The 18,417-nt window shown below is 41.2% G+C and overlaps 1 protein-coding gene across 1 annotated transcript; it reads right to left on the bottom strand.

The window, feature by feature from the left end:
• Window positions 1-471: 471 nt before the first annotated feature.
• LOC115355937 (WD repeat-containing protein 26) lies at window positions 472-17,906 on the bottom strand. The gene is made up of 14 exons (XM_030046870.1): window positions 17,176-17,906; window positions 15,030-15,129; window positions 13,127-13,183; window positions 11,265-11,401; window positions 9,272-9,369; window positions 9,010-9,166; window positions 8,324-8,462; window positions 7,236-7,376; window positions 6,253-6,372; window positions 5,036-5,181; window positions 4,606-4,684; window positions 4,357-4,486; window positions 3,877-4,071; window positions 472-3,358 (listed from the first exon to the last, which is right to left on the bottom strand). Exons 1-14 carry the CDS (start codon window positions 17,472-17,474, stop codon window positions 3,333-3,335), a joined length of 1,824 nt encoding a protein of 607 aa, XP_029902730.1. The 5' UTR covers window positions 17,475-17,906; the 3' UTR covers window positions 472-3,332.
• Between the last annotated feature and the right edge of the window lie 511 nt (window positions 17,907-18,417).

The following is an 18,417-nucleotide window of genomic DNA, read 5'->3' as shown; positions in this document are numbered from 1 at the left end:
TAACACATTTAACGCAAACCCACACATCACCCCATGCCCGCCCCAGCCCGAGGAACTCTTAGAGATGCTACAGTAAGCCCTTATACGCCCCCACCCGGCCCCAACCCCACCACCACCATCACCTCTGAGAGAGAAATAAGACATATTGTTAAATCAGAAACAACTCCCTTGGTAAACTCAGACAAAAGAACAGAGTAGACACCAAATTGCATACAGACATAGCATATGCCACCAGCAGGTGAATGGTAAGCTTTACTGAAAAGCTTTTTTGGGTTCTTTGCGTTTATGGTTTGCCTCAAGTCTTCTGAAATGATGAAGGGTGTGGAAGAGGAGGTTTTAAGTCCATTCTACAGTCCAGGAGGTGAATTAGAGGAAATCCAGAGTGTGAATATCAGACGATGACACACACACACACACACACACACACACACACGCACCACCTACAGGAAACACCACTGTGTGCCTCAAGTGTTTTTTTTTTTTTTTTTTTTTTTTTTTGGTTTTATAAGGGGTAGAGAACTGGCAACTGCCAATCAACAATGGCACATGGAAAGAGAGATTGCGGTCAATTACACAGACATGCGATAAGTAGATCCTCACATGAAGGTAACTCTCTTTAAAGGCGAGGGGTGGATAGTTCAAACCTGATTGATTGTAGGTAACACACTTCTCAAACACTCATCCCACTCATATTGGCATGGGTGTTAACTGTGCATATTCACTTGTAAGAGTAGTGGTAGATATACTGAAAACACAACTGAAAAAAAAAAAATTAACAACAACAACCAAACAAACAAAAAAGAATGAAAACAGGGTTATAAAGATGTAAAAAAAAGTGAGGACTCCAAATGTCTGGTTATATTTTAATATGATCATACAGGGATAGAGGTCAACCAAAAATGATATAATGTGAACAAAAAATTTAAGTAACAAAAAGTTCAATAAAAACAGACAGAAAAGCATGGATTTTAAACATTTTTATCAGTCTGTAGCAAATAGTCATTACATACCCTGAAAAAGGGAGGAAGAAAGCTTTGAATGGTGCACTGACCACTGAACAACTTGGCTGGAGAACAAGGGGATGTTGTGCAGAATAGTCTCTAAGCTCCAAGAGTGGTACCCTCAAGATGAGGCTGCTATGCCTTGTATGCGTGAGGTTGAGTTGCATGATGTATCGTGTACAAGATACTCAGTCACTGTGTGGGGGTGCATGGAGGCATAGAGAGGGCTCAATTCCTTCAGGAATCTCCTCTTAGGTTGGTGAGTCTTTGCCGATACAACCTTTCATGCCATCATAATGGCGAGGGCGGCAACCATAAGGTCTAGATGGCTGTGAGAACCTAATGGAATTAGGCCATTGTCGTAGGTGCAAGAGAGCAAAAAGACCACTCAAAGTGCAGTGGGGGTGTCATACATGCTGAGGGGTGTGTGTGCAAGTGTATGAAGAGGAAGGCAGTTTGTGTGTGTTAGAGGATTGCAAAACACATTCCCTAACACTGTGGGCTCAGAGTGTGGTTCTAGTTGTTGGTGTCTCTTCCCTGTAGGGATGTGCTAAACCCTCCTCCGAGAATTACAATCTTTAACTCATATGAAATGATGCTTTGTTCATAACACAAGTTTATAGCCTTTTTTTTCAAAATGTGCCTCTTTCAATTTGCCTTTTTAATTGTCCTTTTCTTTTCCCCACAAAAAAATTATTCAATGCCAATAACTCAGTGCCATTTGAATGCCACGTGGTAAGGAGAAATATATATATATTTATAAAAAATCAATTTCAAATGTAAAATTAAAGCCCCAGATTTAAAAAAAAAAAAAAAAAAAAGAAAGAAAAAAGAAAAAAAAGAAAATACAAAATGGCTCTCAAGTATTCTTTGTTCCACAGATAGAGGTCACTATGGGGCTTTGGATAACTTAGAATGGGTTTAAAATCCTCTTTACAATTTCACTGTAGGATCTGGGACATGGGGGGAGCAAGAATCTTCTGCTGGTGTGAGTATAACACACACATACAAAACACACGCGCAAATAATCCTGCACCCACAAACATCAACTCACACAAATGTGTGCATGCTAAAGGACACACACACCATCAACCACACAAAAGTATGCATGCAGAATCTCTCTCACACTCTCACTCACTCACTCTCTCTCTCACTCTCACTCACACACACACACACACACACACACACACACAGAGGAGGGACAGCAGTCATCAGTGTGCAGTGTAGGCTGCACTTTATACTCCTTTACATCTGAAAACCTGCCCAATGAGAGAGATCATAGCCTATGGCCCTACAGTGGAAAGACCACCTCACCAGCAACGACTGACCCCTCGTCGTTGACATGTGACCTATGAATCCCTCTGTCCTTCTCCTCTTAGGCAGATGTAATGGAATTGTGCGATAGCTAGCTCAACGGAGGGGTTGGGGGCTGTCAGTTAGGAACATTACAGTGACTGTCCTTGTTAGAAGTTAAATTAAGGGATAAAAAGTTGGTTTTTTTTCCTAATTTAGTGAAACATAAAGTGAATTCTTCACACTAAAGCTTTCCATGGGCACTACTCGAGCTAAAACTCACCTCTTAAATGAGAATAATGCTATGACTATCATAAAAAAATCCAACATTTAGCATAGCCTTTTCTTGAGTTCTCTGTCAGTTGGTCAGTCAGTGTTTTACAGTGGATTTTCACCTTTGTCCAACGACTCGAGTGCGAAGAATATAGCAAGAGAGAGGAAGAAGAAAAACATACATACAGAAGAGTTGCTATATCCCCCTATGCACCATCCTCCCCCAACAACACCCCACCCATCTCCATGGACACATATACAGGTACGTGAGAGGCAAACAGGCAGACTTAGTCCAATGAACAGGCGGCTGGTCTGCAGTGTCTGTCTGGAGGGATTGTGGGGGCTTGATGGTAGGCTCCAAGCCCAAGGTGGAAGTGGCTTTTCCCAGGAAACTTTGGGAGGCCCTGGCATGGCTGTGGCCACGCAGCGAGATGTGGAAAGTAGGGTCAGTCGGAGGAGGTAAGCAGCCGTCACAGCTCACCATGTGGATGGGGGTCGTATCCTGCAGCAGGGTGACTGTCAAGATCGGGTTTTAGATGAGGACCTCAATTTTTAAGCGTCCATCGTCACCTCCACAGTTTTGCCTAGGTCAATAGGAGACAAATTCTTCTTACTTTTTTCTTGTTTGTCTTGGTGGCTTTCATCTATTTGTTGTTGTTTCTCTTTAGGTTGGTGTTAGATTTCGTTTGCCCATTTGGATTTTGTTTTCATCGTGGGTTGGATTTGTTAAGAAAGAAAAGCTGTCTTCTGCTCCATCAGTCACCATCAACTGTCCATGTTACTGCAGTTTTCTGAAGAAGAAAATTTACATTAGGTAAATACAGAGATGAACTGCCTGTAAAACATGTAATTACTTGTACACATCATACAGCAGTGACATTTTTCCAAGAGCTATTCTGCTGCCTCTCTTCACTAAACAATGGAAAAACAAGGCTGCAACAATAAAACCGGTGTTCAAACATTGAGGTAATAATGCTAGCATTTGCAAACATGTTTAAACCAGCAAAACATTTTACACCCCATGTGGAGTATGTGGTCAAATGTGGGAGTGTACCAATTACACAGAACAGCATGTTACTGGACTGCTGATATAGGTTTGTATGGCTTTTATTACGGCAGCAGTAACTTGCATGGCCAGACTTTATCAACTATCTCAAATAGCTGAAATTGCTAAGGAAACAATAATTGAGCTAACAATGCCGGCTAGTATTCTAGTAAATAGATTTTTAACCAAGCTAACTAAAATTTCACAATAGCACATCAAGCAATTTCACACTGCTAACAAGGCAAAGGTGATGAGGATCGTTACCGTTGAGTCCGTCCACCTCTTGCGAGTCGAGGAAGGGCGCGGGCCCCCAGACACGCACTGTGCCATCGTCTGAAGCAGAGGCCATGAGTCCTGGGATGGCTGGGTTCCAGCTGACACAGTTGACAGTACGCGTGTGGCCTGTTAGCTCAGCAATGGGCAGCTCACTGCGTCTGTGCCAGATGTACACCTTATGGTCTGTGGAAAGAGAATGAGGGCTGGAATAAATAAGATAGTGGAGCCTCCTGCTGGAGACATTAATCACAAACACAGCCATGGCTGTTGTAGCACTTTGGAATGAGTGACAAGAGGAGGAGCTGATAAGGAAACCGGTGAGTCACTGTGCATTTCAACATTGTTGTTTGAGATACAAATGTGCTCTGAACAGCGGCCCAATATGGTTAGAACTGCAGCTGAAACTCAACAGGCACTAATTTTGTGCTATACTACCACAAACAATACCCAGACCCTCTTACGCTGTACCTTCACTGCCGCTAGCAATGAAGTCCTCGTTGTGTCCTCCAAAGCAGGAGTGGATGGTGTAGAAGCCCTGGGTGACTCCTTGATACTTCCTAACTAGCACCCGGTCCTGCAGGTCCCACAGGTGCACTCCCTACAGAGGGGGTTGGAAGGAAGCACACTTTAACTCTACTTATAATTTACATTATGCTCTCAAGCAAATATACTAATCTTTCTCAGAATTCAAAGACTTAAAGTCATTAGAGGGCTCACCTGAGTTGCTACATTTAACAAAGCTAATCTTCCGTTCTTTGAAACAGTGAAAGACATGATAGGGTGGTCCTCCTGAACTCTGTAAGAGACACATTAACAAAACACCAGCATTAAGGAATGTACTTATTAAATAAAAAATTACTGGCAAATAATGCAAATACACTTTGTTAAGCTATATTTGATATGGAAAATGTTATCTTACGGACATGGTGACATGCATCAGTGACATAATAGCTATATATATATACACAGTCAGTTTGGGCACCATAGAGTATCATAATGCTCAACTAATGAATGCAAAATGTGGAAATGTTCAACATTTTAAATCAATCACTCAACCTTTACTTATATGAGCATGTTTTTTGAAAAAATACAGCAGGGCACTACACAGTAAACAACCAGGTGAGGTGGTAGGAGGGTACACACGTACATGTTTCTGTCCGTAAGGTCCTCAAAATTGTAACCCCGGATACGCTGGTGGGTGTCTGAGGCCAGCACTGTCCTGCCATCGCTCAGGCACCACAGGCACTGCACTCTCACGCCCTCCCAGGAGTCCAACAAGTTACCATCTAGGTCCTGACAACAGAGACAGAGGGTGAGACTGACATGTACATGCACAGAGCACAGTATGATGATCTCTATCAACCTCTTACAGCATTATGGCTTGGCAATGTATCAATATTTGTGATATGAGCATTGATATCATCTGGGATTTTGGTTATTATTGTGATATGGTGTAAGTGTTGTTTTTCTCCTGGTTTAATGGCTACATTACTGTCCAGAGGTGCAATTTTATGAATTCATTAAAATATTCTTGTTGTTTTATTATTTGCTATATTTTAGGAATGTCTGGTTTGTCCCTTTTATGGCCTCTGGGGTAGTAGAAACATGAATTATTCCACCTGTAACAACAAGTGGCTCTACAACATTTGAAGGACACAAGAAAAAAAAAAAAAAGCCTGAAAAATATATTTCTACAACCAGTTAAAATAACACCAAAATGTGCAAATTTTGGCATTTATATGTTAACACAAGCCATTTCATCAATTTTAGGGCTTTGTCCATGAAAAAGTCAAATGTACATGCTATCAAGGAGACAAAGACATATGCCTGCACAGTAAACACATACATACACACACACACACACACACACACACACACACACACACACACACACACACACACACACACACACACACACACACACACACACACACACACACACACACACACACACACACACACACACACACACACACACACAGTGCCTGACAGCAAGGCATGGTAAACAACACATCCTTAGGGGTTCAGAGGGTTCATGGCTGGCAAATCAATACATGGGAGGATTCAGTTATCGAGCCTATAAGATGCCTGCTTCAGTCATAACACTGGAGGTTTAAGAGCTGTTATACATATACAGTGACTCATAAATCTTCCCCTTCTTATCCATACCACACTTCCCCCCTGCGCCCTCCTCTGCCTTGAACACACAGACATTCAGCACCGACTGAACACAGAAGTGACACGTAATGCTTAGGATATATACAAAGACAAATACAACAACAGAACAAAGAAATATTCAAGGACCTTACTGGCAGAAATGGACCACTGCATATTGAAATGAAATCCCCTCCTCCATCCACTTACACACTGGTAGAACTGTCCTCTCTGTCCCCCAGTCACAAAGCGTTTGCCATCGGGGTTCCAGGCCACGCTGGTAAGACTGTCTTCGTGGGACTGGGACATTTTGGTCCGCAGCTCCCCCGTCTGGTCACCAAAGGGACACGCAGACACAGTGGGAGAGAATAAGAGAGGACACAGATGGGGGAAGAGGAGACAGTGAGAAGAAAAGTGAGGTAAAAAAGGGGGGAAGGGTAAATAAAAGGAGAAGGGAGGGGGATGGGTGAGAGGAGGAGAGGTCATTGAGTACACAGCCTACAGAATAACTAAGGGAGGCTCAAGGCATACAAATTCTCGCCAGTTTTCCTTCAAGCAGTCACTTGTTTACTGAATTTAAATTAAACAGCTGAAGTCCTTGGCTGCACTGGTGCTATGCTTTTCTGTTTGGCCAGTGAACACTACCATGTAAAGAGTCATACACAGAGAAAAGCTTGGCTGGCAGACACATATAATGTTACTAAAAAGGCATCAAAAATTAGGGCTGCTTGATTGTGTAAAAAATCATAATAATAAAAAGCATAATCATTTTGGTTAATATTGAGATCAAGATTATTAAGATTGACTTTGTAAACATCATGCCTTTATTGAACTTTATTGAAAAAAAAGTCTTTTAACAGTGGGTTTCCTTGAAGTTTAAATATAAACACGTCAAAGCCTGACTGAGAGTGAATTTGGGCTTTTCGGGAAGGGCAAAAGCACACCGCTGCAAAGGAAAGGGGTGCGATGGACTTACAACACAAGATAAAATGAGAGCATGATCATGAAATGGAATATGGCACAAAAATCATTTTATCTCGATTATCTCGTTTCATAATCATTGAACGGCGAAATCGTAACTGAAAATAAAGTTTGATTATTTGCCCAGCCCTAAAGCTCAGAGTGATCTATAACTCAAACTGGGAGTATTTAGATATCTTGTATGTGTGTAAAAGTGTGTGCATGTGAGGTACCTGGACGTTCCAGAGCCAGAGCTCAGAGCAGTCGTCAGGTCCGCAGGCGATCAGGTAGGTGTCATCGGGGCTCCAGGCTAAGTAGGAGACTCCGTAAGCATGACCCTCCAAGGTCCGCAGCAGCTTCAGCTGGTGGCTCTCCTATACACACATAGATATACATCATAAACAAATATGCACATAAGGGCAATGACGTGCATATGCATGCACAAACATACATCACATATAGACAAACACACCTGAAGTATTTAAGTGAAAGATAACTACCAAAAGGGTTGCACAATATGGATCAAATATGATAAACATTTAAGTTGACAAATATTTGTCAACTAAATTCAAATAAAAAAGGACTAATTCTAAATTATGACATAATTAAATAAAATCTTAAATAAATAGACTTCAAAAAACTTCAAACTACATGGCATTTGAAGTAGGGCCAGCTTTCAAAATATTAATTATTAGTATAATTATTGGCCAGAATTTAAGATACAGAGGCATTATTTTTCCTTTCTGAACAAAAACAAACAAAAAAAATCTAAAAAACTTAGGCCATCTCACATTCAAGGGCTGGACTTGTGATTACACGTTCACAAAACTAGATAGCACCACTGGTAACTGTAAAAGAAAGGTTTCTTTTTTTGACTGGAGTGAGGCATTGTAGCCTGCTTCAACCGCAAGACAAAGAGAAGTGGCTCTGAATTTTTGCAGAAGTTCACAGCGGACTGACGAGCAGTTGTGGTACCAATTTTAAGATGCTGGTGGTGATCAATGAGGCAGAATCATCAAATAACTGCCACACCAGGACAAACCAATTCTTCTAAGCTGCATACATTGAAAAACCACACCCTCTTCAGCTCCCAGTTCCGGGAGGCTTTGAATAAGCCATCGTCCCCCACATGCTCAGAGCATAGACTGGAATCAAGAGAGTACAAAACTGGAAATCTGAAACCAAAAATTTCAATTAATTGCACAGCCCTAACCATGAAAACTAAGAAGACAAATCTAACCCAAAATGTGCATGGAGGACCTTTAACAGGGACCTACATGGACACAGAACATGTTTGTGTCTGTGTATTTCTCACACTCACCGGATCCACTTGCCAAATTATGACAGTTGTGTCTTTGGAGCCAGTGGCCAGTTTGGTGCCATCATTGGAAAATTTGCAGAACCACACCTCGTTACAATGTTCCGTCAGGATTTGCTGGGTGTAACAGGGGAACTGCTTCCTGTGGCAGGGCAAAAGGTCAAAGGTTAAAGGCATTTCAAGGAAGGGAGAGGTCTGAGAAAACCTAAGAGAATAAAACCTATAAATCAGCAAGAGAGTTTGCAACCATAAAAGGTGATTAAAAACTGTATTGGAGTCACAGGACACACAATCAACAGTGTAAAAACGAGAAAATCTAATCAGTTTCACATAGAAAAAAAAAATCGTCCACTGTTAGTGTTTCTTTAACCAGTCCTCGCATACCCCCTGTCCTGCAAGTTTTGGACTCTTGCCCACATTATCCAATTATGGGCTTAATGCTGATTGGTCGAACAGAAGAAACAGATCAACTTGCACAAGACTAGCATGAAAGTGTGTAGCCTTTAATTGGATTAACTGTGCCAGAGAAGAGGTGGAGCAACAACTTCCAGGAGACAGAGGGTACTTGAGGACTGGGTTGGCAAACACTTCAGTTTAATGGTTCATATCCATATTAGATGCTGTGTCATGCTCATCTAGCACCTGAAGTCCTAACGTCTTAACAGTAGGAGCAGCTATATGGCACTGACCGGCTGCAGACATGATCGAGGAGCAGAGAGACGGAGTCCAGGCTACTGTCCAGCTTGGTGTTATGGTAGAGGCAGCGGTCCCTCTGCAGCTCCACTGCTTGCCGCAGCAGGGTCTGCAGCCGCCGTGGGGGCAGCATTACCGAAGGAGGCAGGTACGCTGCAGGTAGAGAAAAAAGTAAGGCAAGGGATTCGTCTTGCAATTGGATGACATGCGCAATAAGTATTTAATGTCTGTTAATGAGTTAATAATGCGGGCCCTCACTTTGTAACTTGTCCAGCAGTCGGCAGCGTGAGGCTGTGCCCTTGCCCTCCCACTCTGCCTTGGCTCTCAGATCCTCAGCATGGCTACACATAAGGTACCTGCAGGAAGACACAACCACATAGTTCCAGCATGTTCCAGGGGATCTGGGCTTGGTTATACCAAAGTATAATCAGAGTACAATATTACTTTGATTTATAATGGAATAAACACATTTTAGAACAAGGTTAATTTTAGGGAAACTGTGTTGTCTCGTATACAGAGAGCTGATCACAATAAGAAAACCCAGCAATGGGTGCTTATCAAGAGGTAAACAGGAACAAGAACATACAAGTCTTTGCATCACTCAGTTGTGATTGTAGTCATATTTGTGGAAGGAAATCAATTGCACAGGTGATGCTGATAAGTAAGTCAAAATCTCCATTGACCAAAAACATACCATGATTTTCAAATGATGCTGTACAGCTTACTCCAGATTAGCATGGAGCAACAAATGCTTCCCTTGGCTAGAAACATGTGGGGTGCCTACAGAGTTTGTGTATAACTACAGAGAGAAAACAAATGCTGCTCTAGAAGTATACTGACCAACTGAAAAAACAGTCTTTGTTGTCTGAAGAATGTGTTGACAGTTTAACAACCAGGTCCACATTTGGATGCAGCTGATTGATTTAAGACCGACAACACATCAATAGACAATTCTGTCGATGGACTGACAGACTGATAAGACAAATAGGCTTGTAGGTAGTGTTGACTGATCAATTTCCATTAATTGATTAAATAATAGATTTGAGTAATATGTTTGCTTGTTTGCTAAGAGCATAGGTGCTGTGCATTGATTAGATCACTGACTAGAAGATAACATAGCTAGAGGAACTACACTTATGCATTAGCATAGATTAAAAACAAGAAAATGCTACAGAGGTAAACCAAATTAATGACAGGCTGCAGCTTATCTAAGACCACTGATCCAAGCCTTTTAAAACATTTGATTTTTAGGGATGCTGTGGTATTGTACTGTCAGTAGTTTATGAAAGTTCCATGACTTACAAGTCAAAATAAATGTACAAATATTATGTATAAAAAAGAATAAACACAAATATTTCTCGTGTGTGTATAATTATGGTTATGAATCGTAATACTTTCACTGAATATTCTTGCACTGTTGGATCTCTAGAACTTATTCAGAGAAACAGAACATATCTGCCAAAAAACAGTGTCCCATCTCAAACCACTGACAAATAAATAGATATGGCTCTGGTGGTAGTTCAGTGGGTCAGTACTTGACAAATGGAGACTGACACCAGGCTGAGCTGGTGCCATTAAGGAGATGGTTATGAAGGTATAGTCTAGCCTGACACTTCAGAAACTGAAAGTTGAAATTTACATTCAGAGAGAATATTTACACACCTGTTGCCTAAATATGAATTCACCTAAAAAATTTACAAATATCTAGGTCAATATTTGAATGAATGGAGAAGGAAATGCAAAGTTGTAATATGATATTTGCCTTTTTTCTTATCCCTTATGTACTTAACTATGGCTTGGAGTCTTGTGTCAGCACCAAGATGAACTCCTATCAACTGATGTTGACATGGCAATTAAGTATTGAACTTGGACGCTTTGGCGAATAGTGTTTTTTGCAGAGTACAATTTCATAATCACAACTCAAATTTGTTGTTTCAACCACTCCATGCCATCTTACACAACAATGGTAAGAATAGTTTGAGCATAAATTTAAATTTGCAACTTCATGTTTTTAGCAACAATAATAACTCTAAAGATGATGTCTGATGATAAACTTGATAGGACAGATAATTGATGGCTGACACCAGCACATGCTGAGTAAATATCAGATGCTTTTCTGGGAAATATAAGATTAATGGCAAGGCAGACAATCTTTAATCTAGATGAGAGTGTTAGCTGTTTGTATTTGTGCATGGTGGACTGAATTGCTGACTTTTATGAGAGAAGTGAAACATTAAGCATGTAACATTACCCGCTGAGTACATGGATGCGGTCTGTGTTGTACTTGAGTGGCGTCAGCTCTCCCCGGAGCACCTGCAGTGCCTCCAGGACTTTGCCATCCTCCAGATACTCTAGGTACTTCTGCTGCAGCAGCAGGAACTTCATACGCTACAGGTGAAGGGAGACAGAAAAGAGAAAAGAAAAAGACAATGTAAGAAAAAGAAAAAAGAGAGAAAGAGAAACAGCAGGAATGGAAAAAGGAAGTCAGGGTGTAGGAAAGGGACAAAAAGAAAGAGGAGTGACAAACAACAAGCTCAAAAAGGCTGGACCACACAAGCACACAAACTAAAATAAAAATAAAACTCAAATTTCCTATAACCACCAATAAGAAACCATTTCAGCTACTAAGGCAACACTGGTGCATCTATAGAACTATATAAGGCCACACATACATATTCAGCAATTTGAAATGCATATTATATGAGACGTCCTATATAAATAAAGCTTGACTGATTTATGTACAGAAATTGGACATTTATCATACAAAAAATATTTATCTTACAAAATATACTGGTAGTTGTTTGACACACATTGACAGCATATGTGCATTACCAGCAGTTCATTTTTTAAGACTCCAGATGGCAGCACTATATGTGAAGGAAAGTGAGACGATGTGCAAGGGCACATGTACACTCGTCTTTCTTCACCATGAGAACATACATACAGACGTAACAGATCCAGCCGTGCCAACACTAAGACATTACTTCCATCGTTACATTAAAGTCCAATGACAAGAGTGTTGACTAGTCACAGCGTCTGGTTGACACTGACACTTGTGATATTTAAAAGGACTCTGTCTTATCTCTAGTGTGCAGTGTGAGCCACTGCCCTGATGACTGGCTGAAGCATGATTCATGCGCACAAATGCAAGAAAAAAAATCCACAAAAACAAAACAAGTACATACAGCCAAAAAACACACATCTCCTCCACAATTAAGCCTATTGTACGAGTTGCTGCTGGCCACAATAGCAGTAAAAGCTATACTGACAATGAAACATTAACCTGCTACCAGTAAAAACCCAAAATGGCTACCCAGTTTTCAGAGCTCCAAGAAAATTAACAGCTACAACCCATCTTTCAAAAACCTGTATTCACAGCTAGTCAGTGTATCAACACAAAAGCTGTGGGCTCTTCAACACCATTTTTGGAGCCCATCTTGTGTGCTAATGAGCAGGCTAGCTGGGGCTAATTAGCATGGTTTAGCTAGGCTGCAGTACTGGGGTGTGTTCTTTTAGATGATATCTGCACATGCCCGGCCCTTTGGGAGGGACGTCCCTCTCATCAGACTGTAATCTCACAAGAGCAGCTGAGTGGGAAATATTTCCTTAATTTCAGACAGTGCCCTGTTAAAAGCACTAACCATTATTCAAACATATCCTGCCTAAAATTTCACACAACTATAAACACTGTGGAATTTGCTGTATAAAGGTTATATTAATATAAAACAGGAACATCCGACCTTTTTTCAGTCTATTGCCTCTAGTTTCTTGGCTAATTAATTTAAGGATAATCTAATAAAGCATCCAAGCCTGACATATGGAAGTGTGAAAAAATGATGCAAACAACATAAAAGAGCAGTCATTTGCTTAAAAACAAAGAGCCACACATGCATCGCCTCATAAAGCCTAATTATTAGCCATTTTAGCCACGGCAGTTTCCGAGGCCTAACCCAGAAAAGTTCTGGTTCAGCTCAGCCATAAAGCATGGGATGTGATCTATGACCAGAGCCTACAGCCTGCACTTTAACGGTACCATTCTAGAAACTCCTAGTGTGACTCCTCACTGTTTGGCTGTCATTCAGCTCAGTTCAATTTTGGGCAGACAGAGCTTACCACAATAGCATTGGGAGAATGCATCAGTGCTCTAAGCTCGTTGAGATCATTCTCAGCCTGGACCAAAACAAAGAGAGGGTGAGGGAGGGGAGAGACACAGAGAGATGGTTAGCTCAGCACTTTCCATGCATGTACAGGAAAAAAAGACTAATCACAACACATGAGCAATATAACAGATTTTTCGGTCACTTTCTCGCTTAAGGGGAATTAGTTGAATCTATACCACTGGGACTATAGCAATAGTTTCAAATGGCAGGAAACTAATTTTTATGTCTAAAGGCCACAGAGGCTGAAAAGTTCAAAAATTCATCTGTCACTACCACTATTTTTTAACCGGCAAATTAGATTTGTATATTAAAAGAAAGCCCACATAATGACAAGTTATCTGATGAAATGTCTGGTAGAAGAAAAACTTAACCATCACAGCCAAAATTTACCAGCATTTGGCTTGTGGATGGTGTCAATTTCCCACCAAGCACTTCTGACATGCGCTCATGATTCCAGGAAATTTATGAGGCCATTTTTAATATGATGGGCACTGTTAAAAGCCTTAGCCCTAAAATGTTGGATTGAGTTATTTTGCAACAGTGCAGTACAGCTGAGATTGGTAGTTTAATTACTAAAACAACTCCTAAAATACACTCGTATAAACCTCATGTTATCAAATTCCACTTCATTGGACTTAATGAAGCCTCCGGAAACATGTAATAATGCTTTACTGTGCTTTGGGTGTCTTTCACAGGCAAACATCATAATCTAATAATATAACAGACACATGATGAGGACTGTGCTTTTCTAGTTAGTTCTGTTTCAAATATTACTGAAAATGATTGGCTAGACTTCCCCAGTAGGCATGACAAAGATCCCATAAGCTCTGTGATGTGTCTCATTTTAGTCTCAATTGAGAAGTTTTATTTTAATGCAACACTTCCACTTTTTCTCATATATTCTATCTCAGAAGTTCAGGGACAGTTAAGCAATGAATCATTAGTTTTTAACCACTTGTAAGGCTCTACATGTGGCTCACAGTAATTGCAAGCAGAATAAATATTTTCCTGAAAATACAAACCATGACTCTGAATGAAAAAAGGACCTGATTGAGTTTTCTACTATATGTTAGAGGTGAAATTCTTTGATTCTTCCAAGTTTTCAAATTTAAAGTGGATAGCAGTCATCACTATGTCACCAGTCATAAATTTTGAGGCTGATAATTCATGACCTCCCATAGCGCTATGTGCACTATATCAGTGTTAAAATATCACTATAACAGAAAGACCTGTTGATCAAGAAATTGCTTAGATGTCAAATGCTGCTGCTAGTTGCAGACATGTGTATCAGATATATACAATAAGTAACAATTGTAATTAATATGCTGTTAATATTGAAACTGTAAGATGTCACTAAATTCATGGTCAGAAATATCCAAAAACATAGATTTGGACACCACCACTGAGTCTGAGAGTGGGCTGTCTGTTTCAGAGAATGTAAACAATACTGCTTCCATGTTTATCTGTACTTCATTAGTGCGGTATTAATAAAATCTTGACATCGCTGTCTAGTGTTTCAGCGACTGGCTCGGTGTGCTCAGATTCTCCTACACAGAGCTATAAATGTTCACACCGGCATAGGCCACTAAAGCGTAACTATGGTGACACTTGACACAGAACTATAAACTAACCTTAACAGAATACCCTTTTCATTTTTTTTTTTTTTTTTACATTTGAAATAAAATTATATGACTTAACACTTGAGTTAGATCTGACAATATTTATCTCTTGACAAAACCATTTCTCAATATTATAGACAAAGATCTAGGAAACATGAAAGCAAACAAGGAATGGTTACCAATCTCATATCTATCAAGATGCTTGCTATCATGTAACCATGGTAACCTGAGACTAACCTTGTCCCACTCCCCCTCCATGACGTGGTTGCGGAACTTGGTGGCTGAGGGGTGTTCCAGTCTGCAGCCTGACTCCTGCATCAGCAGGTCCACTGTCTGACTGCAGAGAGAGTGAGCAAGACAGTGAGAGAGAGGGAGAGAGATATGCAGACAGACACATGACAAAGAGATAGAGGGCAAAAATATCAAACTAACTTAAGTGTTGAAAGTTGTCATAAGTTTCACAATAACCTTAATAAGAATCAAAGAAAATGATGGCATCACTCATATAAAAAGCAACAATCAGGGCTACATCAATCCCAAGCAATTTTAGAGCCCAACCAGTGTAATGGTGAGTAACATTTCTCAATTGTGTGGATCATGTACTGATCCATGTGAACATGTCATATTCTGATGGACAGCAAAGAGAAGACAGAAGACAATATGCTCCTTGTGCTACAGGAATTTTAGCATTAAGGTAATACTGGCCTCACTGACTTACAATAGAACAAAGACAATTTTACTGCCAAGATATTCTGGTGAAAACCAGCTCAATGCAGTTGTGTCATCAGAGTATTCTTGAACAGTGGGGGATCATTAACGTGGGTTAAGCTTCCACTGCAGTTGTCATCGTCTCCCCCCACAATAAAAATCTCTGCTGAAGTGTGTGAGAGAATGAAATGGAGGTGGGGGAGGAGGAAGGGGGTAGTGACACCTCAAACATAATGACATCATCCTCAGGTATCAATGGAGTGGCGCAGCAGCTGTTTTCAGCGTCACCCTGCTGGGTGCTACGACGTTTTCACTTGCATTTCCACAGTTGAAACGTAGGGGCGTCTGTTCCATACCAAGCTATGCCATGTATTGCCCTCATTTGTAAACATAAGCCGTCTTATACATGCTCGTGTAATGGCAGTTGCAAATCCACAATTGGGTACCGGGGAGCAGTGGGGGCCTTGCTGTCGAGCAGGCTATTATAAGGTGACTTAAAAGTAGAGGGCTAGAAATACATTTCATGCAGAAGCAGCTATGCTATAATTAGATTCAAACCCAACGTTTCCATGTAAAACAGCTGGTAGGACGCGCATTCCTCAGCCGCCATGAAACCCATTCTGCTCAATCCAAGGCCAAGAGTCGCTTATCAACATCGAGTGTTGTCTAAATAAATGCATGCCCTAATTTTGAGCAATTCTTATGACTGGCAGTTTTGCCATTACTCTGACACACGCTGATTGTGGATGAGAAAAGGGGGTGGGGGGCACAAACGTCGAAAAACAAAGTTGTCATATTCCAGAGATAGGATTGCCAGTTATGCGAAATGGTGTATAATTTGATGGATAAAAGACCTCTGGACAAATGACAGCTAAAAACGTGCAATGGGTGCACTGAAAACACTAAAATAACCGGGACAGTTTTCATAACCATGCTCGTTATATTACAATGTGGCCGAGCTATTTCTGCTCCTCTGACGCTGACTCGCAAACGACGTTATTTTAGCCGAGGCACTCAAAAGTGAGGAATGAAGAAAAATCACAATCAGGACATAATCTAAGCTGTCAACCCCACATATTGTTATTACCTCCGCATTTTGCGCAATATCCCCCGAAACGTCAAAAATGTAAAACTAGACACTTGCTAATCGCATTCGTATAAAAGAGTCAAACCGTCTGTTCTGTGCACACGACAGGCTAATTTATGTGCTTTGTAAACCGTGTAAGTCATTACGGATCTTATTTTCTCTGGATTACCAGATGATGTAATGCGCCTTCATTCCGTGTAAAATCGATAATTTACTCGTAATCCCGGTGCTGGCCGATAAAACTTAATTCAGTCCTCGATAGGAATGTTTGCACCCAAATGGTGGAGTGTGTTTTAATTTTAAAATGAGGTTTTATGTCAGTAAACCACACTTCAGCGCAGGCTAGTGATGCTAGCCATCAAGCTAGCACTGTTATTGTGCAAGATGGACCCCTTCTTCTTCCAACCAGCCGAGCTCACAGGCTAACCACCCCATCCCCCCATGTTTGTGTCTGTCAAACGCAGTAATAGCGCTTTCATCAACTGTTCTTTCGCAGTTTGGCCCAAACCACTCGTAATTTAGATTATACTTGGTATGCTTAGATGTTTTTGGAGCTTTTCCCTCGACTGACACATCGAGTAAACTTACTTCAGCCCTAGTCCATGGAGATGTTGTCCTATTAATCGGATGACATCTTCCTCCGCCTGAGAAAGACGTTTCTTCTTTTTCAACGAGCCAACCTCTGAGCCCGAAGCCGTGGAAACGGTCGACGTCCCCGAGCTGGGTCCAGTCGAAGCCCCGTTACTAGTACCGACGCTATTCCCGTTGTTAGTGCTGGACAGAAGCCCGTTGGAGTGGCTTCCACCAGCCGAGGATGACTCCCCGTTTTGTGTGCTGTTTAGGCAGGAAAGCTCTGAGGATTCCTGTCCTGCCCCGTTTGCTTGCATGTTGCTGCTGAGGTTGTTGACAACACTTCGGTTAAAGTGAATGGCAGAGGTGGCTTGAGAATGTGGCGGTTGAGTAGCAAGTCCCAAAACAACTCCGGAAAGGCCCGTTACAACTGCTGAAGCCCCGGGCTCTCCTGCTCCCTCCGCCGCCGAGGCTCGGTGTTTCTTCCGCGGGGGCGGCGACGCTCCGCCGGTGTCCGAGTCGGAGGAGGAGGAAGCGGAGGCCAGAGTTTCCTCACCGAGAGCGGCCGTGGTTAGAAGCCGGCGAAGCTCCGGGTGGGAAAGGAAGTTTCGGCTCCCAGAATTGAGACCTCGTTGTCTGACTAAAAAGCGAAATGACACAGTGGAAGCTCTGTCAGTTGCCCCCTTCTTGTTGTTGTTTCTCTCAAAACAGCTGCAACCCTAATGGAGTCCTGACGCGCTGACGTAACCGGAAATTCCTACACTACCATGCTTCCGGGTAGAATCATGGGTGGCGCATGAGAACTTATTTAGCATAATAATGAATTGTCAACAATAAAATATTATTTACAACAATAAAATAAAATTACCCTTTAATGTCTGTAGAATATTTACTTCAAAAAGCTGGAATCAAAAGTTAGCAACAAGCCACTCCCTCCATTACACATTTTTGGGGCCATTATTCCTAAGTACCCAGCATACGGTTTTGACCAAAACCATCTAAAAGATAAAAATTGTAAAACATGAGAAAATAATCCTCTATGTTACGCAGATTTAATAGATCCAAAATTTCCTACCTAAGACTGGTTCCTTCTTGTTCTCACATACTTTACATAAATAACCCTAAATAACTTATTAAATTTCAGCCTTGTTTTTCGTTTGTTTTAGAATGAAGTTTTTTTTTGTGTGTGTCCTGCAAAATTTAATGCATGGCAGTCAACAGAGATTCACTCCCTCAACTTCACAGTTCAATAACTCTATT

This window comes from Myripristis murdjan, chromosome 24 (assembly GCF_902150065.1).
Source record: "Myripristis murdjan chromosome 24, fMyrMur1.1, whole genome shotgun sequence".
Classification (NCBI taxonomy): Eukaryota; Metazoa; Chordata; class Actinopteri; order Holocentriformes; family Holocentridae; genus Myripristis; species Myripristis murdjan.
Note: the sequence above shows the minus strand (reverse complement) of the source record. Positions and strands in the feature narration are given on the sequence as shown.

What these genes read in the sequence shown, in the direction of transcription:
- LOC115355937 (XM_030046870.1), bottom strand. Translation starts at nt 17,474, where the DNA reads ATGCAAGCAAACGGGGCAGGACAGGAATCCTCAGAGCTTTCCTGCCTA. An exon ending in ACTGCTGGACAAGTTACAAA is followed by an intron (nt 9,167 to 9,271) that starts GTGAGGGCCCGC and finishes CTCTACCTGCAG; the next exon opens with CGTACCTGCCTCCTTCGGTA. An exon ending in TCTGGCTCTGGAACGTCCAG is followed by an intron (nt 6,373 to 7,235) that starts GTACCTCACATG and finishes TTTGGTGACCAG; the next exon opens with ACGGGGGAGCTGCGGACCAA.